General features: G+C 42.0%; 1 protein-coding gene across 2 annotated transcripts in view; it reads right to left on the minus strand.

Moving 5' to 3' along the window:
• Positions 1-26,547, minus strand: part of LOC111565004 (plexin-A2-like) — an 88,133-nt gene extending 61,586 nt beyond the window's left edge. The window contains exons 1-3 of one of the 2 annotated variants that reach the window (XM_023264924.3): positions 26,151-26,547; positions 9,823-11,179; positions 4,810-4,992 (exon numbers count right to left, since the gene is read on the minus strand). In XM_023264924.3, the coding sequence (XP_023120692.2) occupies positions 4,810-4,992; positions 9,823-11,052 (1,413 nt within the window). In that variant the 5' untranslated portion in view covers positions 11,053-11,179; positions 26,151-26,547. Of the gene's footprint in view, positions 1-4,809; positions 4,993-9,822; positions 11,180-14,171; positions 14,311-26,150 lie in introns of those variants that run through there. The other variant, XM_055010854.1, reaches the window with a different exon arrangement.
• Between the last annotated feature and the right edge of the window lie 541 nt (positions 26,548-27,088).

Genomic DNA, 27,088 nt, shown 5'->3' on the forward strand with positions numbered 1-27,088 from the left:
AATTCTCCTTGCAAGTACTCAAATGTAGGGAGAATTCTCAGTAACCTGTTGTTTTTCAAGCAAAATCATTCCCACTGGCTGAGTAATGACACAAAATGAAAAATCCCGTGATATAGGGAAAAATCCGTGATACAAAATTAGATATATACAATTTAAAAATCTGCGATACAGTGAGACCGCGAAAAGTGAACTGCGAAATGGCGAGGGATGACTGTACGTCACTGTGTTCTTGTGGTGCTATCACAAATGTGGCTGAATTATGAATTAAAATCTACACATTAGGTATCAACAGTATTACTGTCGTTAGCATTATGTATAAATGCAGCTTACAGCTTGGCACTGTGTTCTTGCTACTCCAACACTTGTGTCTCCCACTCAGAGGTGGAAGACATAATTCAGTTTACTGATTTGAAGCATTTTGTTCACTTTAATAAGAAGCTTTGTTGTCACTAACTGTAATTTAGTCATTTCTTTCAAAGACGAGTGATAGTGTCACATCGCACATCAGAAGTAACATTTCTGTTTAGTTCAAGTACTTTTAGTTTATTACAAAACTATGTCTAGATATCTACTGTTTATGAGGTTAATGTCTCAGTAGCTCCTTGTGCACCACAGAATTACTGTATCATTACTGTTTCTCCATCAGCAGTCTTTTAGGAAGTTTTAAACAAAGAAGTAACATCCTGTTTGCAATAGAGGGACATGCATGAGAGAGACATGAAAAACTACAAATTTAATCAGTGTTAATCCAGTACATTCAGTCCATCTTGAGAATTCTTTTGGTTTTGCTGATTTTCAAACTCCACTCTCTTTGAGTGTTTGCTTTTGTCTGAGTTTTTAATGTTTCTTTCAGTGATCATTTAAACAGATATGAAATAGATGTGTGTCGACCAAATACACTGTATGCTGTGTTTCTCAGGCTCTGCTTGCAGGTTTGTAAGCTCAAGGACAGTCTTTGTCAGGCTTGCTGAGATTTCTTCTGGAGTATCACATAAGCAGAGCTGCACGACTAAACTCAGATGTGCCTCATTGTTGCAATAAATTGTTAAAACCTTGATGTGACGGTACTGACTGAAATGGTAATCTTGCCTTCACTGGGTCCTGCTAGCATTTTGCTAACAAGTGAAAGATGTGCCTCTGAAAGCTGTATCTATCTGCCGCCTAGAGACTGGAATACATTTAAATAAGGATCAGTGCAAGATAATGAATTTTGCCCTGATTTACCTCATTAGTGTACATCATGCAAAGTGTAAAAGCCCCTTTTTGTATTCAGCCCAGAGTTACGCACAGGGTCATATTACTCAGCTATAATCAACCACCTGAGGAAACAAAGCAGTGGCAGATGATGATAGAAATGTCCTGTTATATCTGCAACACGAGTAGCCTGATCCAAAGACTTTGATGGGCACCTCCATATGCTGCATGGAGCCTGGATGGTAAGACTGTTGGTTATCCCAGTGAACTTTCACCCCAGTTACACCCTTTTTGCGGCAGGCTTGACCTTTACAATTGCCCTGCTGTTGGAGTGATCTGCTGATGGCCTTTTTTGTCATGCCCCATTTACACCGAGCCTGTCCATTTGGGGGTGATGGAATAGGATTGGAGAGGTGACCCCATGCTCCTCAGAGGCTCCTGGGAGTCTGAAATCACGGCTGTATGTTCTGTCAGTGTAATGACTAACGCTGGCCTTTAAACACTCTGCACTTAACAGCAACACTGATGGATTTCTCGCTTGCTCGCCCAAACTTTGCTGCTCGCTTCCTGAGAACATACCTTTTTTTCCTGTTCAGTCTTTCTTATCTTTTATTCTGAATCTCACTTTCTTTTTCTGACTTAGTACCTCGGTCTTTCTTCCTCAGTATCTGTTGTTTCTCTTTTGTCCCTTGGCCATTCTTCTTTCTTTGTCTCACACTGCCTGACTGTTTTCATTTTCCCCCTCTCTCACTGTCAGGCTATCTTGTCTTTTTCCCCGATGGCTCATCAAATGAAAGAGCTGCACTGATGCTATCTGTGCCCCTAGTCTGGACCCATGTGTGTGTGTGTGTTGTGTGTCAGACAGATTGCTCCTCATAAGACTGAGGCCCCCAGGCTAATGTCACAACAGTCCTCTCACACATTTCCTCAGTCAGCCTCATGCTGTACGACTGTGCAGTAAGCAGAGCCCGCGGTCCTACTAAGTCAACCCAGTTAGATCAAAGACCGAGCCTTATAGGAACTTGATTATAATAAATCATTACAGTCTGCATTTGGAGTAAAAGCATGATGGACAATGAGCTGAATCAACTTTATGAATCTCTTAGAAAAGGGGTCATCCGATGTCTGTGGGCCTGGTGTTATAGATCCTACACATCACACAGTAGATTGCACTCATAGATTGCTGTTTTCTATCAATTTAGCAGCAGGTTTTGTGAGCTTTCAGGTTGGTTGCTTTGCTTTGCTTTGCTTGCCTCATCATGTTAAAAGACCACTTCAGTGACTCTTAAACTTACCTTAATGGATAAATACACATCAAATAGACCATCAAGGGGTCAGTTTGCTTGGAAATACAGGGGCTGCTTCTGACAGTGTTAGTAAGCTTATAAAGCCGCCAATCTGACAAGCGTGTCCACCTCTGTACAGTTAAAATGATAAATCAGTTAATTCAGTTGATTGACAGAGCTGATCTCTTGATAATCAGTTAATCATTTGAGTTGCTTTTACATTCTTGCTTTCACAAGTGAGACGATTGGAGGCTTTTCTTTTTCAGAGATAAATTGATTATGTGGGTTTTGGACTGCTGATAAGCAACGTTGGGGGACATTTTGACACAGTTTTTATCAATATGTTACATTTAAAACTGATTACTTCAGAAAATTATCTGCGGATTTGAACTTTTCTTTTCGCTTACAACTTTTGTCAGTTTTTTAATGTACAAACATGAAAATCTTTATGGTGAAACTGTCTTAAAATGTGCACCATTATAGACATTGGAGTGTTTATTGTTCCGTGTATGTTTGACAGTTACTGAAAGCCCTTTGAGAGAGTTCTTTTGTGGGTACCTGTGGCCTAGTAGCGCTAGCAGCTCTATGTCGAGCAGCTCTCTGTTCGTCAACCCTGAATATCTTGTTAAGCTCTAATTGTAAAGCACAGTTATTGGCTAGCCCATGTGCTGTGTTTACTGCCACTGAAGAGGAATAAATGTTCTTCATGAACAACGCTGTTTTTCTGCCGGCACTTATCAGGCTCACCAGTGCTAACCCAATCGGCAGCTGTGTGAGAGGCGCGAAACGGGGCGACAGTCAGCTCATGTTCTGCCTTTTATTTTTGGCACAGCAGCTGTTACAGTTGTTGTTTGGGTACTGTAGTTTTTAGCAAATTAGTGTAAAAGGTGGATTTGTTGTACGCTATTTTCAGCTGCAGAGTTGGATTTTTTTTTAAAAATGAAGAAAGAAGAGGAAAACGTACACTTTTGACTTGTAGTATATTATACTTAGAAATAATTACATTTTCTTTCATCAGGTTACGTGATATGAACTTACAACATGCAGACAACACTTAACATCTAATTATGTTCATACGCATGTAAAAAATGATGTCAAGTATACAAAGATAATGTTCTAAATTAGTGAAATTGTCCTTTTAGTCATTTGTAATGCTAAAAGCCAGCGCATTCCACCAATTTTACCCATAAAGATCCGTTTATTTGTCATGCAGCACTACTACGCCTGTCAAAACAGTTGTCTAAATTGGGATTGAGATGAGATATTTGAGCTCACATTATCTGGTTACACAGTTATGCTTGAGGGAGCTTTGAGAAATAAACCTGCTGTCACAGTGATGTCATCTTGGCTTGAGCCTGGAGCTTTCAGTTTTTTAAGCTGCAAACTGAGAGAAGGGAGTTTAAAGACATGAGTATTTATGTCAGTGGAATGGACTAATGAGAAGATGCTATCAAGGTGCACAACAGAAAGTGTAGATTCAGCATTTATTGCTTTTTTCTAAGCTGTGTTTTGCAAATCCCCAAACTTTAGGAAAGTGCAATACTAAATCACCGGAGTACACCTTTAATGTTGAAGTGCCAGGTTTTTTGTCAGTCCCTAAGAATGATGGAGACAGACTGTTTCCTAAAATTTACAAAACGTGAAAAATGGCATTGCTAATTTGTTTTATCACCTTCTTTCAGCCTGAACTTGTGTGTAAGACTTACAAATAAACCAACCTTTACTTACGCTTATTTTGTTTCCTGTATATGTGTCTTGCTCACATCATTTTTGGTCCCATTTAAACAGCTGTAACTCAGTACATATTCTTCCTCTCCTTAGATTTCCAAGTACTTGGCCACACTTGCCAAATCTCCTGTCACTACTGAATCTAGCTATGCAGCTTTGTTTACTTGGTTGGAAGATGATGTTCACAAACTTAATCTCGCACAGTAGACTGTGATTACTTGATTGTTTCGCTAAGCAGCAGAAATAGCCGTGAGCACAAAATCAGATCTATTTTAATCAGTGCCCAAGTCTGAGATGTGGGTGGTGATTCAGAGGTCTGGGACCAGGCTGCATTTTGTATTCAAAACCTAAATCTGGGAGGCAGCTGTCAGAGGAGGTGCAGATGCCAATGGATCACCAACAGCAGCCTCAACAAATCATTGTTGTGTTTTGAGTGGATAAGTGATGTGATACATCAACAAAAGAATCAGGGTCTCTTGAGAATTAGCCATTAAGTGCTAACAACTGGGCAATCCCTTAGTGTCAGATTTCACTGTGAAAGAAAAGACAGATGAAAGACTCTCATGCTTGTCAGTGACTCTCAGTGTGTTGCTGCTCTCACCTTCTTCAGCCGTCCACTCCTGGTACCCAGGAAGACAACACTGTGTCCATTGTAGATGTAGGAGGTAACAGAGGTCAGCCTGTCCCTGGTCTCTGTGAACACTGTCCGACCTGACACCAGCTGGGACCCCCCCAGGGGCTGGTTTATATCCAGGCCACAGAAGTGATCATCGATGGGAACAGGCTGCGTGGGAGAGGAAGCGTATGTGGGTGAAGCAATAGATAAATACAGATAGATAGATAGATAGATAGATAGACAGACAGACAGACAGACAGACAGACAGACAGACAGACACTTTTTTATTGCTTTTTAACATTAAATCATGGTCAATTTAATTTACCTTTTTTGACAAGAATTTACAAAAAAGACTCCTTAAAATGAAAGCAAATTTCTACAAAGTAATGTGAATTCATAAAGAAACAGGAAAAGCACTCAGAGAGTGCAGTACTCTGCCGAGGCTGCTCAGTTGTATCATTTTCAACGGATAAGACCTGATAAGTCCGTAGCGGTCGATTTGTAGTAGGATCGCAATCAAGTGATGATCATCAGGCAGCTGACATAGCGTTCTCTTGTTGTCATGGTTACAGTGACGCCGTGTCGCTATCTCCCAATGATACAGAAATATTTAACAAATCCGTGGATCCAGACTATAAGCCGCATCACTGCCAAAATCAAATGAGGTGGTCCCTGTGTAATTTCTGACCTTCCCTGAAAATTTCATCCAAATTCATTATTCCGTTTTTGAGTAATGTTGCACACAGACAAAAATATGCCAATCGTCACATAACTCCACAGTGTTCCTTGGCGGAGTAAATCTAAAATGTAAAATAAACCATTTCAATAGTTTTCACATCCTTAAACATGATTCACCTAATTCAACACAGGTTCAGCCACTTGGTGCTAGAAGTCACACAATCAGTGAAATGCAGATCATCTCAGTGCCGTGAATGTATCTCAATGATTGTAGTATAAAAACACCTGTATCTGGAAGGTCCAGTCACTGGACAATCAGGACCTCTTGCTATAACTACACCATGAAGACTGATTGCAAGAGACTGGACACGATGCACATTAACGCTTTTACTGTTTGTATTGTAATTTGTTGACAGACCACTTCTGGAAAAAAACAAAAGTAGAAATGTGAACTTGGGACAATCTCCTCAGGGAAAACTGTACATGCAGCTGTAGGAATTACAGTGCAGTCTTCCTACACCTCCTGACGTTCCTGTCTGTTGGGTCACGAATTCTCATCCATATCACGAATATCTCCTCTTGCGTTTTTGAGCAATTTCAGAAAACCCTAACCCTTCACACATTTCCCTTCATAGAGAAAGTCAAGATTCACCTGGGAGCAATTTACGAATTCAGGACAAATTTAGAAAAAAAATCTAATGGAAATATATAGAAATATCCTTGACATATTATGACAACTTGTTCAACCATTTTGCATGTAAAGACTTATGTGATGAACTAATGCCTAAATGTTGTGGAGGGTGAGACTATTCAACAGAGGCACATTATAATACATTTTGATCAACATGACATAAGCAAGTGATAATGTAGGAAACATCAGAGAATTGTACATAATCATTTGCATGGATGTACCAAAGCATTTGCAACTTGTTCAAAGAAATGAGAAACTGCATTTTTTGATGTGCACAAGTGACACAATGATGTGAAGATTGAACAAGTAGTTTTGAGAATTTCAATTCTGATCTGATCAAAAATCTGTTTTCGCTTTCTAATGAAAGAGTCTTTTTTTGTAAATTCTTGTCAAAAAAGACAAAATAAATATACTATGATTCAATACTGAAATCAATGAAAGGGGAAAATCTCCAAGTGGAGTGAATATTTTTTATAGGCACTGTAAACAGACATCCAGTAGCACACAATTAAGTACACACGGTAAAAATAATATTCCAAAAAAAGCTTGAAGATAAGGAAATAGTTAAAAGAATAATAGCAGGGGTGCCTTTTAGAGAAGACGTGAGGAAAAAAACCGGAGGAGTAAAAAGAGGGAAGTATAGAAAAGGAGAGAGAGAGAGTGAAAGGAAAGAGCAGTGAGTATGACATATATAAGGTGGGGAGATAGAGGTAATGAGAAGGGGTGAATGGTGGAAATGGGAGCCAGAAACTGACTGAGATCACTGTAGACACATGCGAATATAAGCAGGGAACTCAGACTGACTTCTGGTAAGCCTAACATGCACTAAGTGCACAATTTTCAGGGTTAAAAATTGTTACATCAAAAGACTTTGGGCTGCTTCGTTTCTCAACAAGCCTTGGAGCAGGCAAATTTGCGGAGCAGACTAATTGCTGATGGCAAACATGAGAAGTGCTGTGTATTTTGTGCCTCTTTCTGTGATTTTTAGATCACTTGATCTGACATCACACAAACACACAGCACAAGAGATGTCAGGTTTTGATTAAGCATCAAAGGGAGCTGCATGCTAAGCAGTCCTATTGCATCAGCTAACATGCACCTCAACCTTTTTCCTAATTGCCTGTCACTTGGTAAATAAATCTACCTTTTTAGGGCAGCTAATTTCTTATTTCTTTTGCACATATTAGTTCTTACTATGTTTTTTCTTTCATCAAGCAATATGCCTGAGCTTTACTAAATGTGATCAGTGAAGTGAGCTCAGTGTAAAGTAAATAAACTTCATATTTCACACTCATCCAACTCTTTCTTGCACCTGACCTTAGTCTTGTAAACAAAAAAATAAATTACTAAAGCTACAAAAACATTCAACTTTCTCTTTCAAGGCTCTCTTTAAACTTCTTTCTCTTTAAACTATCTATTGTGCACGTGGATATTTGTCATTTAAACATCCACAACTGCTGGATGGGTCTGTCATTTGAAATTTGACACAAATGTTGCAGAAGAATCATAATGATTGTAGTTATCCTCTGATTTCATCAGCACCACCAGCTGATCAAAAACACTTTACTAATCCAGTGAAGTTTTTAACATGTCCTCAATGTATTTGCAGAAAATTTTATACAGACATCAGGTTTGCATTTTCACTTTTTAGTGCAAGGCCTTGACAACCATCGGATGGTCATGAAAGTTAATACAGATAGTTATGGTTGCCAGATGGAGCGTCCTAATGATTTGAGTTTGAGTACTGCCATGAGGTTGGCTTTTGTGATTTGAGTGCATTGCCATGACTTTTCTGCACATAAGGATGGGTGACAAATAAAAGGCAAAACCATTATAAAGTGTCTTTGTAAGATGTTTTGCCATTACGTGCTACTAGAACAGTTATAATGCACTTCGACATTGATTCTGCAGGCCGCTGAAACTTTACTGACAGGATGGAAAAACATTTTTTGAAAAGCTATTTCCTCATCTGGTATTTTGATGATGGTGATGGAGAGAGCTGCTCAACATGTCGGTTCAAAATCTCAAACAGGTGTTAAAATCTGGTGACTGCAAAGGCCACAGTATTTGAGTCACATCATTTTCATACTCTTCAAACCATTCAGTGAACCCCCCTGCCCTGTGATTGAAGGCGTTATCATTCTGAAAGAGAGTACCCCTGTTAAGATAGAAATGATTCATTAAGATAAAGGTGATCACTCAGATCAACTTTGTATTGATTTGCAGTGACCTTTCCCTGTAAAAGGACAAGTGGACCAAAACCATGCCAGTAAAAATGCGCCCCACAGCACAATAGAGCCATCTGATCAGGTTCAAATGCTCTGGTTTTTCCTTTAAACTGTCACCTCTTAGTAAATTTTAGAGAGCCCCTGATCTTTACTTGGGTGGCTATGGACTTTAGAATATGTCTAAAATACTTAGATAAAAAATTTTAATTTGAATCAACTTCAGCTGTACATGCACAATAAGCTATATAAGCTAACTATCAAATGTCATTAAATGTAGCATTTTCATTGTGAGCATGTAAGCATGCTGACATTAGCATTTAGCTTAAGGCACCCAACTGGCACTGTACAGCCTCACAGTGTTGTCAGTGTGTCTGGGGAATCCGTGTCCTATAACTGTAGTGATTGGTAGATTGCACAGTAGGCATTTTTGTAATGTAGGTGCCAGTAAAAGCAGCAGAAAAGAGCTATTTCGTTCTTTTAAAGCAGTGATCTTGCACATCTTAAAACTCTTAAAACAGGCAGGAACGCTTATGATATCAGTACCGGTCTCACAAACATATTGATGAATCTATAGACCTATTTGGCTATCGATATTGTAATGAGCAATTACACGTGTAACTAAAGGAACATGCAGTATAATTACATCTCAACAGCAACAGCTGATCATGTTTCATTTACAGGCCATTTTAGATGTGAAGCCCTTTGGCTAACTGCAAAGTGGGAGTTAATTAATGAATTATTATGTATCTCTTTTCTTCCTTCAGCCACTTTTATGAATAACATTACATCTTATTTGTTTGATGGCATAGCGGAATCAAAGCACATGTTGGGAACCACCAGAGCAATTTATGTGATGAATATCATTGTTTTCATGGTTCGCTTTCAACTTGTTTCTATGAGCGCTGCTCATTATGCAGAATTACAGCTTTCACAAAGGCACAGACTTGGACATTTACAAGAAAGCCCTTTTCTCAAGATCAAGAACAGGTCTCAGAGGGTTCAAATACCGCTGACAGCGACAAGAGCAGAAAGAAGGAGATGGGAAGAGAAAGAGGGAGAAAAAGGGGAGGAGAAGGAGGCGGGAGTCAGCTCAAAACCCTGAATGAAATCAAAGCTCCATACAAAACTCCTGTGATTAGCATTGTGGAATTAATCTCCTCCAGCTCTTCTTCTCTCATGGAATCATGAAGCCTGAATGGTGTCTTCAGCATAGAAACCTGCCTGCCTTTCAGCTGTTTAGGCTGCAATCACAGTTGTGGGATAATCAAAGTAAAATCAGCTTTCAGTACATCTGTATCTATGCTGCTCACTACCAGTGGGGTTTCATAATCAGTCTAAGTATGTAGGATATGCGATGAATCCATGGATTAACCAATGCTTTTCCCTCAACAGTCCACCTACCGCTTTGGTGCATTGCACGTCCTTTCCCAGCAGCCAGTGGAGCTCCAGATTTCCCTCCCCCTGATAGCAGGACTGCAACCGCTCTTTAATGCGCGTGTTGATGTCTTGGATGGTGAAGATGCAGAGAGCAGAGTGATCTGGAGGGTCGTGGTACTGCTTCTGTCCCTTGGAGAACACCGCAAAGAGCACGTCCTCCTGAGAGCTGATGTTGAGCGACTTTGCCAGAACCTTGCCGGCCTTGGACAGGTAAGCCGCCTGCAGCAGACGGTACTCCTCGCCTCTGTGTATGCACCCCACAGGAAGTGACACATATGAGTGGAACTTCTTGTCACCTTTGCAGAGGCGGATGATGCGAGATGTGTAAAACAGGTCTCCAGGGGAGCCACCTGCAGGCATCCCATTCTCTGGAGTCTCCGGCTGGACAGTCATGAAGTAGACAAAGCTGCCGCTAGCAAAGCCATATATGTAGTAGATGTCAAAGTGTGGAACGAGAGCCAGTGTGTCTGAGGGGATTTTGATGAGAGATGAAACAAAGTCGGTGTGAAGCTCATAGTCCAGCATGGCAGAGGATTCTGGATCTCGAGGCAGCTTACGGCTCGAGATAGTTGGAAAGTAGTCCTGCTTGCCACCAACAGCAGTGCCGATGTACAGAGTGGCATCCTGACCCTGAGAGGGCACGACAACCCCATACATCGTCCCTGTCTGGTTGTCACTGGACAGGTAGTGCTCTTTCTTATGGGTGGGCTCCACAAGGATGAACAGGTCGTCCAGCCTCATCAGCTTACAGACGCCTTGGTAGAGACTACCGCAGGCCAACAGCCGGTTGTGAGAGTAGTCAATGAGCAACAGTTTGTTAACATTGTCAGTCGAGGCCAAAGTCTCAGAGCAGGGCTGGACAATCAGTGGGGGATAACATGCTTTGTTGTCATACTCTGGTCCCGTATCGTGAGACACCAGGAGGGTGAGATTAGCCGACAACTTGTAGATTCGGTTGACCGCTCCAATGTACAGAGCTCCAGTAGACTGATGCACAGTCAGGTGGTTCAGCGACCACTCCCTCCTCTCTGATTGGAAGATGTTCAGAGTCTCTCCAAGAGTTGTCCTTTGATTCACAGAGATTAGAGTCAATAGCCACAGTGCCAGAGGCCATGACATGACCTTTAGAGGACCATGACCATGACGTTTAGCGAGGCCGCAGTTAGTCCATCCTTTATCCGAGCACGTTCCCATCCCCACAGGGCTCAAAAAATGACCAAACACAGACAAATAGGATTGTGTATCAGCAAGGAGCAGGGTTGCGCTGAAACAGATGAGCTGAAGTTTGGTCTTGTCCTTCTTAACGGATGTTCACATCATTCTGAAAAAGAGAAGACAGACATTTGCTTTTAAACTCCAAAAAAAGAAAAAACCCTTGATTCTTTCGAGTGTGAAAAACTGATTTCATGATATCATGAGACACTTCATCTACAAGCCTAGAAATATATGTGCTTGTTTTCTGCTCTATCTCCGCTCAGTCAGACACAGGAGACATCAAAGAAACAAGTAATCATTTGTTCAAACTGTCTCCACATATTTACTAGCCTGAGAGAGGGTCCAATATTCCCCCTATCAACAGGAGGGCTCATTATATTCGCCTGTCTGTAAGGCAGAACTAACTGTGGTCTATTACTTGAACAAAGCAGTGACACAATGTAGCTGTGCGTTCCCTCTGTTTGGGTGGCTAATTAAATGATCCAAATGTATTAATTATGCATCCATATTTTGGACTCCCTGTTTTCCTCTCTCCCCTCCGCCTTGTTCATTTAAATGGTTGAATCCAGGAGGAATTAATCACTCTCCACTGCGGCCAACATTCCTAAATTAATCAGGCTTTTTCCAGGGATGGCAGGGAGTCATTAATGATTCCGACCCAGGCAGCATCAACTCTCACGCTTCCCTGTTTAATTTCATTAGCATATTTTATGTAGATATTTCCAGGGGACAAACAATGTCCGTCAAACGCGTGATGGACTGAAGGATAGATGAGTTAGGCACATGGATGTTTGATGGGTTTACTGTTTTTAATGGGGGTTTTTTCTTTGTCATAATTATTGGATTATGTATTTTTTGTCTGCTTGAAGTGTTCCTCATGTAGATGAGACAAAAATCAGCTGATTTGTAATTAAAACAGGTTCCAATCTCAAAATAAAGACAGGTGTTTAGTGAAAGCAATACAAGCACTGTAGTGGCTCCACATATGGCATTACTTCATCGAAGTCCATTAATGGAGTAATAAAACTGCCTGCATAGGAGAATGCGCCATAAATTAAGACACCTACATCACCCTAAATCCTGTCTGTGCCACCAGAATCTTCTCCAGTCTGTCCCACAAATACTGTTTCTATCTTCCTCTTTTGTCATCTCCATTACCACACCAGAAGCACCTCCACACTCTTCAAATAAGACTTTTTTTTTATAAATCAACCCCCCTCAGTGAAAGGACTCTAAATTTCCTCTAAAGATACTGTGCCAAATGCTAGAAGGCCTTAGCTCAAAAGCAACTGTCTTTTTGGCTGAAGCAAATGTAAACAGGGTGTTTTCTCAGTGAGGCTTCCTGGTATAAATAAAGGTTAAATGAAGACAGCCATGTCAGATCCTAATGTGGGGGTCATGATGCGGTGGGTGCTCTCCATTGGCTGACTAACAGGACGTCCGGCTGAGTTGAGCCAGGGCCAGGGATGAAGCGGATGGACTGATGCTGAGCTCGCTGGGCCGACTCCAGCTCCTCTCCGGCATCTCCTGTCCATCTGTCCCCACCACGCTCACACAGGGGGAGAAGTCACTCAAGTGTCTTGACCTACTCTGCTCAATTTGGCAAGCTCAGTGTGAGCAACTCAAGCAGTAATTGGCCACCGAAGAGCAATACGTGTCACACACTGCACTGCAGCATTTAAATCTGAAGTTTAATGTTTGCTTTTCTTTATTTATAACTGCTGACATTTACACAGATTTAAATGAATCAATATCAGTCACACGGCTTTTCACTATCTTCACAGACTCTGCTTTTGAATATTAGATGACAGAAGCTTCTTTTCTTTTGTTAGTTTTTTTTTCTCACTGGACACTAAAAACTGTGTTTGCTTTTATTAGTTCTCAGAAAGCCAAGATTTGGCAGGACATGCTGGCTCTAATATTTACATCTTCTTTATTTTGGACAAAATGTTGTCCAGAAAATTCCCTCTGAAAATCCCTCAAATCATCTGCTTTGCAAGCTGATGAGTCTCTGAACCAGTTTCTGTGTTCATTTGTTCTCTTCATGTGAAAACATGATGAAATTAGTATTCAGGCGTTTTGAAATGTTTGCAGAGGAAGCAGTGACATTTCTGTGTTTTGATGGCCTCTGGGTAAACTGAAGTGTAAACTGTTGCTGAGATTCATGTGCTGGTATTCTGTAGAGAAAATAGCCTAATCTAGCAGTGATCAGAAACACACTCCCTGGAGTGCAAACCCTTTTTTGAATCTCTTTTGCTTTTTGATGTAGGCTTCTTAGACAACAGAGTGTCATATAATACATTAAAGAGCTGTGGGTGGATGGGTTAGATCACAGAAGTCAGACTGAAAAATATTCTTGAGCTGCCATTAAAGCAGCTGATTTAACTGTGTTTGCCTCTGTTTTGTCCAACATAGTCCTAGTATGGGCTGCACAGTGGCTTGGTGTTTAGCACTTTCACCTTGCAGCTAGAAGATCCCCGGTTTGCACCCCAGCCTTCCCGGGATCTTTCTGCATGGAGTTTGCATGTTCTCCCTGTGCATGTGTGGGTTTTCTCTGGGTTCTCCATCTTCCTCCCACAGTCCAAAAACACGCTCAGGTTAATTAGTAACTCAAAATGTCTGTATATGTAGCCCTGTGATAGACTGGTGACCTGTCCAGGGTGTCCCCAGCCTTCACCCTAAGTCATCTGGGACAGACTCCAGCCCACCGCAACCCTAATGACGATGATGTGGCATATAGATAATGGATGGACAGTCCTGTTACTTTAGATTTCTCAAGTTTAAGTCACCCTCCAAACTTTCAATTTAAGAACTTATATGAGATTTGCATTGTAATCTTATCAGAAACCCAAGTGGCATCCGTTTCTTGACCAGAAATAATAAATAAGACAGCGCTCTTGAGGTCCAACAGCAAATAGCAGACCAAATGATATTTACTGAGCCAGGTTTGAGTCTGGCGTGACCATAAACAACAGAGCAGCAGTGGCACCCAGAGGTTAATTCAGTGTGGAGAGTCTCCAGTCAAATCCTCAAGAGGAGTTACAAAACCGGAGAGAAAAACAAGAAGAGAAATTAGGAAGTGCTGGTGGCAAACAGACCTGGGCAGGCTTGCAGGCAAGCAGCAGCCTCATCATTTCATCCATTTCTGTTCTGCCGGCTTTGGTCACGTCTAAGGCGTGCAGTCATGCTGCTCAGTGTTTACCCTGGATTATAGAGACAGCTCTTCGCCCTGCACAGTCCTCCCTGCTGAATTCTCCGCCTCGCCACACAGACACGCTCCAGCCCAGACGTGACTCATTCACACTCACACACAGGAACATGGTTTGCTGAGGCCTCTGGGGACACGAGCCCTCAGCGGGCACCAATCGCAGCGCAGAGGAGGGAGAAGTCAGCCTCTTGTGTTCTGCAAACACAACCCTTTGACCTGGATCCTGATCAGTGGAAGCAAATCTATCCTTTGGGTTCAGCTTTTATTGGGCTGAAATGCTGTCATATCTTTTGTAGTGCCCCGTTAGGCATGATTCATGGGACGGAAGGGGTGTTTTTTTATTTCTTGTTTGACCCATCTGTGAAAGAGATTAACTAAAATGTTCATAGAGCATATTTATTTCTTAGGTTGTCCATGTGCATGATGTGCACTGCTCATGCAAGTCTAACAGTATGAGGTTGTTTTTTGACAGCATTCATCTTGCGTTAAATTTACATTTTTATATTTTTTGTTGTGGTGAAAATTACAACTTTGGGTTCATGACAGGGTCTTGACCTGGATGATGATGCCAAAAAGCTTTTTCTTTAAGCTAAAATTGTCTGTATTCTTGAAATATATATATTTTTTGAAGAGGCTACATTTTCCAGCACCAACACTAAAATGGTATAACAGGATTTTTTTCACTTAAAGGAAAGACGTATTTAGTACAAACAGCCTGGTGTTCAAGTCTATCTTGTTTCTGTTTAGGATTATAGATCTGTGTGAGATTGGGAATGCTGTCAACAGACTGTGCCACGATATTTCTAAAGGTCAGAAGATGCATCTCTGTTCTCACACTTAGTCAACAATAGGAGTCATTGTCACTCACGACAGAGGTGATAAAAACTTTTTATTTTTTGTTGCCGTTGTTTTTTTTTTGTGGCCTAGATTTCTAAGGCTATACAGAGACAATAACAGTATGAGACTACGGGGGTGGAAAAGTGTCTGAACTACAATAGTCAAAACAGCTTCTGTCCTCATGATTACAAGCAGGCTGTGCAGAAGCGTGCAGGCCATTCTGGGTCCATACAGTAGGTTTCACAGCACGTTTCTTCTTCTTGGAGATCATTAAGGATTTAAAGAAAAAAAATGGCTGCTGCACTTCACAACAATGTTTGTACATATAGTATTTAAAGTCATAGGGGGTACTTTTGTCTGGGGTTTTCATCAAATACACATGGGCGACTCAATGGGGGAAGGGCTAGCATTGTACACATTACACATGAATGGGCTGGGAGGGTGCCAGTCGCAACAGAACTTGACTTCCAAATGAATAAATGAAGGCAATTAGTAGATCTGTTTACAATGTTGTGGAGACAGAAGTAGGTCAAACGTGGCAGAGACAGGAGGGAGGAGGGAGCCGGCAAGCCAGAGCCAGGGGCTGTCGCTGGCACCTACAGTGATGAGTCGGGGAATTAGGACATGAAAATGCCGTCTTTATTAACGATGACTTTTAAATGAATGTCATATTGAATCACAAGGGACCAGTGGGGTTTATTAGAAAGAGCAATGTTTTGTGATCAGCCCACCGTGTTTTATCTGCAGCTGCGTTGAGGAGGGGGATGCCCAGAGTCATGGGCCCCACCTTTCGGAGTCCTCCTTCACAGATTCAGGCCTCACAGGGCATAATGTGTAGCATGGATGCTCGCGCTGCACATACCCACAGGATATCTTCCCTTTGAGCAGCGCAGTGAAAATTTATGACAGTTGGCCTGTGGTTAATTTTTATCATTATGTTCTACAATGTAAATTCAAACAGAACTCTTCCCCCAAACATTTCTCTCAGTGGGGGGGGGGGTGTCTTACAACCAGAATTTACAGAAATGGCACCAACACTTTGTGAGGCAAGTATTTTCCAAAAACTGGTACAATTTGGTGCGAATTCATTTAGTTTTGTTGGCAGTTCTGGTGTGACTGCGTGTCCCAGTATTATTTTATATTAACAAAAATGAACCATAATTGCCTTTTTTTCCAAGCTTGTTGTTTCGTTTATTGGTCAGCACAGCTATTGCAGGTTTTAGGACTCTCTAGCCAGCCACTAATCTTGATGGTAGAGTAGCGGAGGGTGTCTGTGGGGAACAGTAAAACAGCACTATGTCATCGCAATACGCTCCGCTCCTAATAACTGCAGGATGCTGCAAGGAACCGGGGCACAGGCAAATATGACATAGGGGACCAATTCCAACACATCACCACAACACAGTCAGCAGCCTCCTCTGCAATGCATGCCATTATCTTAGGTCATATGTATTATACATGCAGATACAGTTCTATATCTGAAATTGCTGTTAAGAGCAGGGACCAGATGAAGGGCACTGCTGCTACAGTCAGATTTAACCATGCATGCCTTTCTCCTCCCTTCCCTCTTCTCAGCTCTGTCTCCCCTTCCATAAATCTCATTGTCGGTCTTCCCTGGTTAATGGTGACCTGAAGCTTGCTCATCTCAACTGCGGAAGCCCTCGTGTTGCATATATGATGAGCGTAGAGGGGGAAGTCAAAGTGACCTCTAGTGCTGTGATGAAAACCAATGCAGTCCGAGTGCAATAGAGGGTCTTCTATAATTCAGTGATGGCAGAAGAAGACAGAGTGAGCTGTGTTTTCTTAGGAGCCACACTGCATCTGTGTGAGTTGCCGTGCTGCATCAGCTGCCCAGCACCCCTCATCCTTAGTGTCGCTTAAGTGCAGGAAGAAGAACAAGGGGCAAACAGAGGAGTCAGCCGGGGTTCAGAGTGCTCTGCAGACAGTGCAGCTGAAGAGAATAGAGAATGTGGGTTGTGAAATGTGAGCACTACTCTCTAGCCCTGAGACAGACACAGAACAGCTTACTAGCTGTGTTTTTTATACCGTAAGAGCACTATCTTTTAGCCATTTTTACTTGCCTGAGTAACTATAAGCCTGATAGTCAGCCTCTAGCATGGCTGTAATTTTATTGTCTGCTCCCCATCTTCTGAGTCTCTTTCTTCTTTGTCTGAGTTGACATTTCTCTTTCTGTAGAGCAAAGCTATAGTTCTGTTCAGACTGATTCACTTACAGATGTGCAAGGCTATATTGCTTTTGCATGCATACATCATGGAGATCTGACAGGGAAAATACATTACATTTGACAGAAACTAGACCCCAGCGAATGCATGAATGAGAAAAATAATCAAACACTGTGATGCAGAGCATCCATGTGAAGCTATGAAGCGCATATGTCCATAATTCCCACACCACTGCACGCTGAAATCAAAGAACTTATTCCAAAGAAGCCTGTATGTTTCCTCAGCTTCCTCCCTCTTTGCCCATATGGCTTCTTGGGGTGGAGGATGCCAAGGTTGGAGGTAGCTGGCACGAATAATTACGATCAAAGAAATTACAATGCAAAAGGAACAGCTGCTACCTCCACTGCTGACAAATCACTGTGAGGACGAGGAGACGGCGATAGACAGCGAGTGAGGGAGAGAGGAACAGGAAAGAGGAGGAGAGCTGGTGTATGTTCTACTATTCAACAACTTTCCCTGTATGTATCTGCTGCTCCAAAGCCCATTTAACATTTAATCCACAGTGCAAATAAAGCCTTTGGGGGCCATTCACCCAAAAGCTGTACAAATACAAGCATCTGCCCAGATTATCTCAGTCTGTTTTCATGCTTGGTCCAGCCTGGCTTGTTTCTAATTCTAACCTAGTCAGAAATGTGATCCACTTTCCTAAGTCTCTCACTTGATTTTGAGAAAATGCACAAAAATGTCCTCAATGTTCAGAAATAGCAATAGCCTGGTTAGAAGAACAGTACCCTAGTGGGCCAGAGTTCTACCAGGACCGCAAAGACAGGTGAATTTCACTCAAATAGAATTTTACTGGAAGGCAAATAGGTTTTTGAGATCCTTCATACAAAAAAGCCTTCAGGGATAGCACATACTTTGGAAACAGTGAAAAATTTACAGCGAATACACAGCAGAGAACGTTTCCCTTCGCTACAACCTGTCCCTCTTAATGTGACTTGATCTTCAAATTAAAATTGAATTCTCCAAGTCTATTAAGTCCAATCCCATCTGGTTTGTGGCTGCCAAGGGCTGATCACTCTACAGCAGTCTCAGATGTAGTCCAGTTAGTCTGGGCTTATGGGAGATGTTGTAGGTAACCAGATGGGGACCATTATGAAGATGTTGCCACTGACCAACCACTCTGGACATTTTTCTGGGAAGTGGACACTCAAGCCCTTTTCAGACATGGAATATGTAACATCGCTGGCTTCATCTACCCATTAAAGTAACAGCATTCTGTTATTCAGACATAGGTCACTTAGGTTAATGTTCCTCACAGCTTCATTCAGACATACTCACCACAGTGACAGAAAGAGCCACACCACACACACAATATTTGCCCTATACGCAAGATTTGACTACACATTAAGTGATGTATATTGCGAAACAGAGCACCTTAAAAAATCTAGGCTCATTTAACTGTCCAAAATAACCAGTAGCGGTTTATTTATGTTCCAAAAATACATCGATCAGCCATAACATTATGACCACTGACAGGTGACGTGAATTAACATGGATCATATTGGTAGTATGTGGTGTTCTGCTGGAAAACCTTGGATTTTGACATCCGTGTTGATGAGACTTAGACACCCCAATAGACGTTGTAACAGAACAAGCACACTCCCTCATGCAAAAAACAATCCTAAATGTCACTGGGGAAATGCACCCCACCTCATCGCAAAAACATCAACCAATCAGGAACATCTTGGGGATAATGACAGTCGCCCAGGATGTTGATTTGACCTCCAAACTTCCAGGATCCCATTCTGATCAAGCGTCAACAGGATGCAGTGGAACATGTTTGATTCCCAGAGGCCCCACCGCACAACCCAGATCAGCCAAAGTATCCACTGCCAAGGTTCTGGTGTCAGACTCCATAATACATCTTGAGAGGTCCTCTGGTCCAATCCAATAGTTCAGAGCATTTCTGACCACATAAGGGGGACCAGCACATGAGGCAGGTCATCATAATGTTATGCCTGATCGGTGTATCCTGACAGCTGTGATGGAACTCAGACCTCAACCTGAGGACAGCTGATATGCAACAAATGATTTTATGATCTTATGAACTCTGATTCTGTCTTGTCTATGACTGACCCTTACATCCTGACTAATATTGTCTCTATGTTGGAGACAGTTTATCATTCTAAGTCATTAATGAAGTTAGTGCTGTGGGGTGACTTACATACGCTACCGTTCAAAAGTTTGGGGTCACTCAGAAATGTCCTTATATTTGAAAGAAAAACTTTTTTTCAATGAAGATAACATTAAATGAATCAGAAATACAGTCTAGACATTGTTAATGTGGTAAATGACTATTCTAGCAGGAAACAGATGATTTTAATGGAATATCTCCATAGGGGTACAGAGGTACATTTCCAGCAACCATCACTCCTGTGTTCTAATGCTACATTGTGTTAGCTAATGGTGTTGAAAGGCTAACTGATGATTAGAAAACCCTTGTGCATTTATGTTAGCACATGAATAAAAGTGTGAGTTTTTATGGAAATCATGAATTTGTCTGAGTCACCCCAAACTTTTGAACGGTAGTGTAAATGTGTGTAGCTGTCTCACTTTGGAGACGCTCATATGGATCCTTCTGCTGTTTGATGCTGCAGGCTTTTAATAAACTCCTACAAACAGCTGGAAGCAACAAACTAAACTTTAGATCTTGTTAGCGTTTTGTCAAAACCCAGACTATATTCATTAATGGTGAGTCTCATTAATCTGCCCTGATACAGACTCTGTCTTCATTACAGTATTTTTATGGACCTTTCAGTTTGTAATGTGTGAAATAGAAGATAAAAGTGAATGCAAAAGGTGTTTCTTTTGTGTGCTTTGGAATGTTTTTGGATCAGTATTGGCGTGAAAATTGGAAAAAGGCCTTCCCCAAATCCCTTCACACAACTCAAAGTAGACTATGCTGTGATCTTGCACATATTTATCTGTTAATACGACAGCATGCAGTCCAAACTTGTGTCGAGTCCAACTTATTAAGATTGCATCACAACTTTTAAGGAAAATCAACCAGGTTGCTCATTCAGAGATGAAGCTGACACATTCAGCTGCCATGAAATGCATTCAGCAGCTTACTCCAAATACTATGTCTTCCCTAGTCATACGTGTTAGACAGTATCCTATAATACGGATGGTGTTGAGATTTCACTTTTATTAAAAGCAAGCTGCTTGAAAGAGTAAATACCTAAAACTTGTCATGTTCTTAAAACCTGGGAGTTGTAGGTTCTGTTTGAAAGGAGGGATGAATGTGCAGTATCTATTTCCCATGTTTGGGAAAATAGCAACATTAGTCATTGAGCTGCTAACTCTGCCATCTCTCCTGTCCCTCCAACAGATTGTACCCAGGAATGTTAAATGCCATGGTTGTAACTGACTCTTTTAACTTGGTGTCAATGAAACATATGAAGTCAGCCTTAGACTCGATTGGACTAGATTAAATACTCCAAATGTGCCTCTTGCACGCCGGTGAACCGGTACACCACAGGGCTGTGTGCTGAGCCCCCTCCTGTACTGTCTCTACACCTATGACTGCAGACCGGCCCACAGAAACAACATCATCGTCAAATTTGCTGACGACACCACAGTGGTCGGTCTGATCTGAAGGGGAGATGAGACAGCCTACAGAGAGGAGGTCCAGAAACTCACAACCTGGTGTTCAGTAAACAACCTGACACTAACACCTCAAAGACAAAGGAGATCATCATGGACTTCAGGAGGAACAGAACCGGCCCGCCCCCCCTCTACATCAATGGCGAGTGTGTGGAGAGAGTCCACACATTCAGGTTCCTGGGAGTCCTGATCTCCGATGACCTCTCCTGGACAGGCAACATCACGGCTGTCATAAAGAAGGAGAGTCCTCAGGAAGAACAACCTGGACAGGAAGCTGCTACTGGCCTTCTACAGCTCATCCATAGAGAGCCTGCTGACGTTCTGTGTTTCCACCTGGTACGGGAGCTGCACTGAGGCAAACAGAGCGAGGCTTCAGAGGATCGTTGGCTGTCCTCTCCCCTCCTTCATGGACATCTACTCCACCCGGTGCCTCAGCTGAGCTCAGAACATCATCAAGGACAGTTCACATCCAGGTTCTCAACTTTTTGATATGTTGCCCTCTGGGAGGCGTTACAGATGTATTAAAGCGAGGACAAACAGAGCTTCTTTCCGAGAGTCATCACCACCCTGAACTCTCACATGTCTCATGTGTCACACCCAGCCAATGTGAAATGTACAATATACACCACTACCTCATTCACTCTGGTATTTATATTCACTGTTATTTATACTGTATATTTGTAAATAGACTGTTTTGCACTATCTTTAAGATTTCTTTGCACTGAAAAGGCGAAGCTCCCCAATCTCATTATACACTGTATGATGACAATAAAACCATATTCTATTCTATTCTTTTTTTTTGACCAGCAATACTTTGAATAGCGTGATAGTAGTGTGATTAAATACTGTAAATAATCACATATAGTTCACTGGACATTGATTTTGGGTCCTAAAACAAGTTGGAATTAATGACAGTTTCATTGCCTTTGTCATTTCTAAAGTGACCTTTTTTTTTTTTGCTTTAAAGCAGTTGTTTAAGCAGAAGTCTAGGCTCTAGTCATCATCCACAGAACTAAAAAAAAGACATTCCACCAAACTCTATATCAATTTATCTAGTTTCTTAAAAATGGATAGTTACACAGTTGTCAAAGATCAGAAAAATCGCTTCTTTTGGCTTGTGTGGTGAGAGGTAGATAATCAGGATATCACAATTAGAATAGATATGTAAAAACAAATTACTGCATTTTTCATGTCATAGAACAGACTTCCACAATCACTTTTGCATTTTCATTTCTGCATTAAATTATCACATTTTAATTAATAGCTAATTTGAATGTTCAAAGGCTGCTATTTTTGTTCCCTCATCATGAGCGCATGAAATTAGAAAAAGTTTAAAAGCAGTCAAACATGATATGAATCACTAGTTAAAGGGGCAGCAATTCCAGCAATTTAGTAGTATTGCAGTTTTGTTAGGAGCACGAAAAAGCTAGAATTGTGATAATGTAAAAATCAATTCAGCTGAGACTGCGTTAGCCTGACTTCTGTGGTGCATATAATGAGTGAAGTTCCAGAAACACTGGATTTTACACCTTCTTATTATACAGTTTGTAGTGTTGCATAACCAGATGTATGCCCATAGCGCTGTAGCATGGTCTCGCTGCACCTCATCATTATTCTGCTATCGGCAAATTAATGCCCTAGCGTGTTTGTATTTCTAAACAATAATCACAATTGTCTGTGGTGATGCTATGCCCAGGATGCAGCAACAGTGCCCCTGTGAAAAAATAGTGATGGGGCAAATAGTTTTTATGGATCATTTGCACACAAAGAGGCAAACACTGTCATTAAAATGGCAGACTCTCTGGGGGGGGGGGGAAACAAACAGGACTGCTTTATTGCACAATCCACATCTTCAAAACTTGCCATTTTCAGTGTGTGGGTTGCTGCTTAGAGGTTGAAAATTTTGAAAATATACAGATAGCGGGGAGGAGGGGAGGAGACAGCCATTTCAAGTGCATAGCAGAAATGACAGCTTTCACCAAATTCTGCATCCGGTCAGTCAGACTATACAAGTTTACAACGTCCAGATCTGGTAAATGCCAACATCAAACTGGCCTTTGAAGATTTACAGTGGCTTCAGAACCACAGAAAACAATATGCAACTGTTTTCATAAACTGGATAGTTTAGTTTGATGAGCAAACTGTTCTTCATGTGGATTCCACTTTATGACAGAACTCTTCAAAGTTAAAGTGTCTATATTTTTCAGAGGAAAAAAGCCATGTGATATCACTCAACTTGTCAGCTTTTTTATGGCCATATGCTGTCTGCTCACACCAGTGCCAAAGAAAATCATGCAAAACACACACATCAGCAAAGTTATTGCACTGTTTGTGTCTACAACGGTGTGACAATCTGGAGGCAATGCACCATATTGCAAGACCGCCATCACTGCATGCTGAGCGTTGCCAAAGCTGCCATCTGGCAGGTGAGCTGCACACTTTCCACTTGTACCTCTCCTCCCTCTCACTTCTCTCCTCCCTTGTTTGCCACCAGTGCTGTTTCTCTTCCTCTCAGTCTATTCCTGCCATTATTAGTCTTTCTCACTCCTGTTACCTCTCTATTTCCACTTACTACTCTCCTCTCCACTCCTGTGAGGTTCCGTTCCTCCACCTGTATATCCAGCTCCCTCTGGGCCTGGATCACACACTGAAATAAGTGGAAGCATGAAGATTGAAAGGGGATGAAGAAGAGAAAAGGACAACAGAACATCAGCTGTGCTTGATGGTCTGCAGTATTTTGTTCTCTTTGTCTCTCTGTTTCTTTCTCCCATCAGTGTTGGTTTCATATCACTGTTTGCTCTCCTCTCCTTTATTACAGCCCTCTTCTCTCACTCTCCTCTTTTTGTTGCTTTGCCTCTTCTATCCGATATACACACTCTTATGCAAAGAGTGAAATAGCATGTGAATGAGAGCGCACACATGCAAACATTAACACACACACACACACACACTGGGGGCTTGACTTCTTCTTCCTCCTCAGGCTGTAGCATCTGAACAGTCGTGTTTAATCAGTGTCTCCATGGGCAACTGGGGTAGCGGTGGGTGGAGGGGTGAGGCTCGGAGGTGGGGGGTCTCCAGCTCTGGGTAGTCGAAGTGAGCTGCTGTGCACTCACACACTGTGTAATTGTGTTACATACACTAATTCGCCTGATGTATTATTGCAGCGACTGTGCATCGCATTTGCCCCTGACCCACATTGTGCTCCCTGATATTCAAATTACTCCAGAAATCAATGTCACAGATTGAACTGGTGGTCATTTAAATCAAGAGCAGTTTTCTTGCTGTATAGCTTTGGCATGTTCCTCATTCCCTTTTCTTTTCTTTTTTTTTATCCTCTCGAACTTACAGTAGCTCATTAATCTCTGTAGAAGTCTGAGATAACACTTAACTCCTCGCTTGTGGGTGAAAATGACAGAGACAGATGTTCTAAATTACTTTACCTACGCTGTCCCGGCATTGCCTCCGGGGTCAAAAGACTCCAAAATAATGCAGTTTCACCGACATTTCTTCTACACTCAAACTACTGCCACTACGAACACTGTTAAAGGTGAAGGAATTACAACACTTGGTACATACTGATATATGGCCAATGCAACAGAGAGCCATGTTTTTCCCCCAGAAACTTCTTTTGTACAGTGAATCAGTCTAATTCTGAATTCTTAAAAGCAGTGTGGATATATGATATTAAAATGATTCAACTTAGAATTTAGAGTTCAGATATTAAACTAATGTCAAAATTTTGAGATATCTGCCTCTACAACACTCCAAAATTAATGAAGAAAACATTGTTTGTTACACTGAAAGGAATGAAAGAGCTTGAAAGTCTTAACAGTAATTCGCATTTTTTGAAACGATGGCCCACTTCCACTGCATAATCTACAGTTGTTCAGTGGTTTTCCAAAGAAAGATTTCTTGTAACAAAGCTCCCATCATAACTGATAATTCTGAGCTCTGGGGATAATCCTGAATATCTGGGAATAGTCACTATTATAGCACAAATCTCAGAGATGGATATCTCAAAGCCTTGTCATGTAAGACCAAAACTATCGCATTGCTCGAAACCACAAGTAGTAAGGAGGAAATATGTCTTTTTGAATTTAGGATTAGGTGACCCTCTAAAAAATAGCTCAGCTGGGGACTTTAGATTGGTTTACCCTCAACTACACCTTAGAGGAACAAAAATCGTCACAAAGCAAACCTCAGTTTAATTTATTGCTGTCATTGCAGCAAAAGAGAGGAGGACAGAACTAATGTGGAGATTCATTTAAATTCTAAAATTAGCAGGCAACTGATAAAATGCTGAAGCGCATGACTGGCATGAGCATGCCAAGAGAGAAGCCAATCTCTCTCTCTCCACGAGAGGCTTTACCTACTCTGGAGGGGCCAAGAGAATAAAAGCTGGTCCAACTGGCTGGCCAGATAAGCCGGACCAGAAAGAGCACAGAGGGAAGAGGGGTTCATCTGGTTTGCATGAGGGTGAGAGTCAAAGAGCCATGAATCCAACTAGCACCCCTCCTCAGCCCCTGCTGCCACAAACACACACAGAGACGGTGGCTTGAACAAAGATGCACTTGGTCAACAGCATTGTAGAGGCTGGCATTGTTTCAGCTCTGTGCGCTTTAGTTCTCTCGGACTCGGGCTCAGTCTCAGCTCCTGCCCAGCCTTATCAGCCTCCCAGTGGCTCCTGCTCTGCCCCGGCTGCCAAGGCTGCACAAGCTAAACACTTCGCTCTGGTATCCTCCTGATGACCGGGGATCTGATGCACTGCCCAGAATAATCCACACGCGTTAAGAGTTCTGGAAAAAAATCTGCATGAGCAGGCTGTTGTATAGCAGGCTTTGTGTAAAGTAGAGTGAAATTTATCCAGTGATAATGCAATTATTTGCACCAAACCCAATACAGCGCTGCTCTGCGTCTGACTGGTACTGAAGCTGAGGGCATTTTCACCCGCTCTCCCTGCAGAGCATCAGCCCACATCCGCCGGTTCTTACAGGTGGCCAACAGACACATGAATTCCTCATTAAACCATACCTCGATTCAGAGTACACGGTGCCACTGTGCGTCTTTTCGCAGCGTCCGAGGTGCGTAAAGTCTGCACAACTTTACCGTCCTTCTACACACAGCCGGGCTGCTCCAGGAGCTGCTGTTCCGCCGCTAACAGTAATGGATGGACTACTCACCTTGGAATAGCAGGAGACTCATTCATGAGGAGCGCAGAGCGGGTTATTTCGCGGGGATTGTAGGAAGGAAACGTCCCGCGTCTCAGCCAGCCAGCCAGACAATCAGTCTGTAAATGTATGTGGACACCAAAGAAGCTACAGCGAGAAGAACTGCTAGTTAATTTATTCTACACTGAAGCGTCGCACAGATTGTAAAGTCATCTGGACAGCAGTGAGCATCTCCCCGTCAGCCGCTGAGAAGGAGTCCGGATCAAGTGACCCTCCCGCCGCGTTCAGGGATTGATTATTTCTGTAACAGGCTGCCACATAACATCCCTTCCTCTCTCCCTCTACCTCTCTCCCTCTGTGGATGTGTGTGTGGATGAGTGTGTGTGTGGATGAGTGTGTGTGTGTGTGTGTGGATGCCGGTGCTACATGAAGTCACCCATCAGTTCACTTGCACCTCACGTACAGTGTGCGCTTTTAGACCCAACCTCCGTCGCGTCATCCATTGGCACAACTTGAGCGCCTTGCAATTCATTTTTATGCCTTTTAGACACAAAGTGGACTCTCCCAAGTTTCTATATATGAATCAAAGAAGACGAATATTAATAATAATTATTGCTCATAAATTATCAATGTGATTAATAAAGAGTTGACACTGAACCCAGGCTGTCTGTGTTATCAACAGCACACAGGATGGAGATAATGTCAATGTCCATAAGAGGCTTATTTGTCAAATGATAGCAATCTTTATGCATCTGGGAAATTACAGCCTTCCACATGCACCAGTGGGTTGTATTTATCCACACATATTCTCAAGTGAAACCAAATCAGATCACAGCAGCCGGCTGGGATCACTCACTCAGCCAGCCAGTCAAATGAAAACAGCCCCAGCTTTAGAATTTATAAAGCAATATAAGCATTCACACATTTTACAATGAATTCACTGCCTTTTA

This window comes from Amphiprion ocellaris, chromosome 5, assembly GCF_022539595.1.
Source record: "Amphiprion ocellaris isolate individual 3 ecotype Okinawa chromosome 5, ASM2253959v1, whole genome shotgun sequence".
NCBI classification, from domain to species: Eukaryota; Metazoa; Chordata; class Actinopteri; family Pomacentridae; genus Amphiprion; species Amphiprion ocellaris.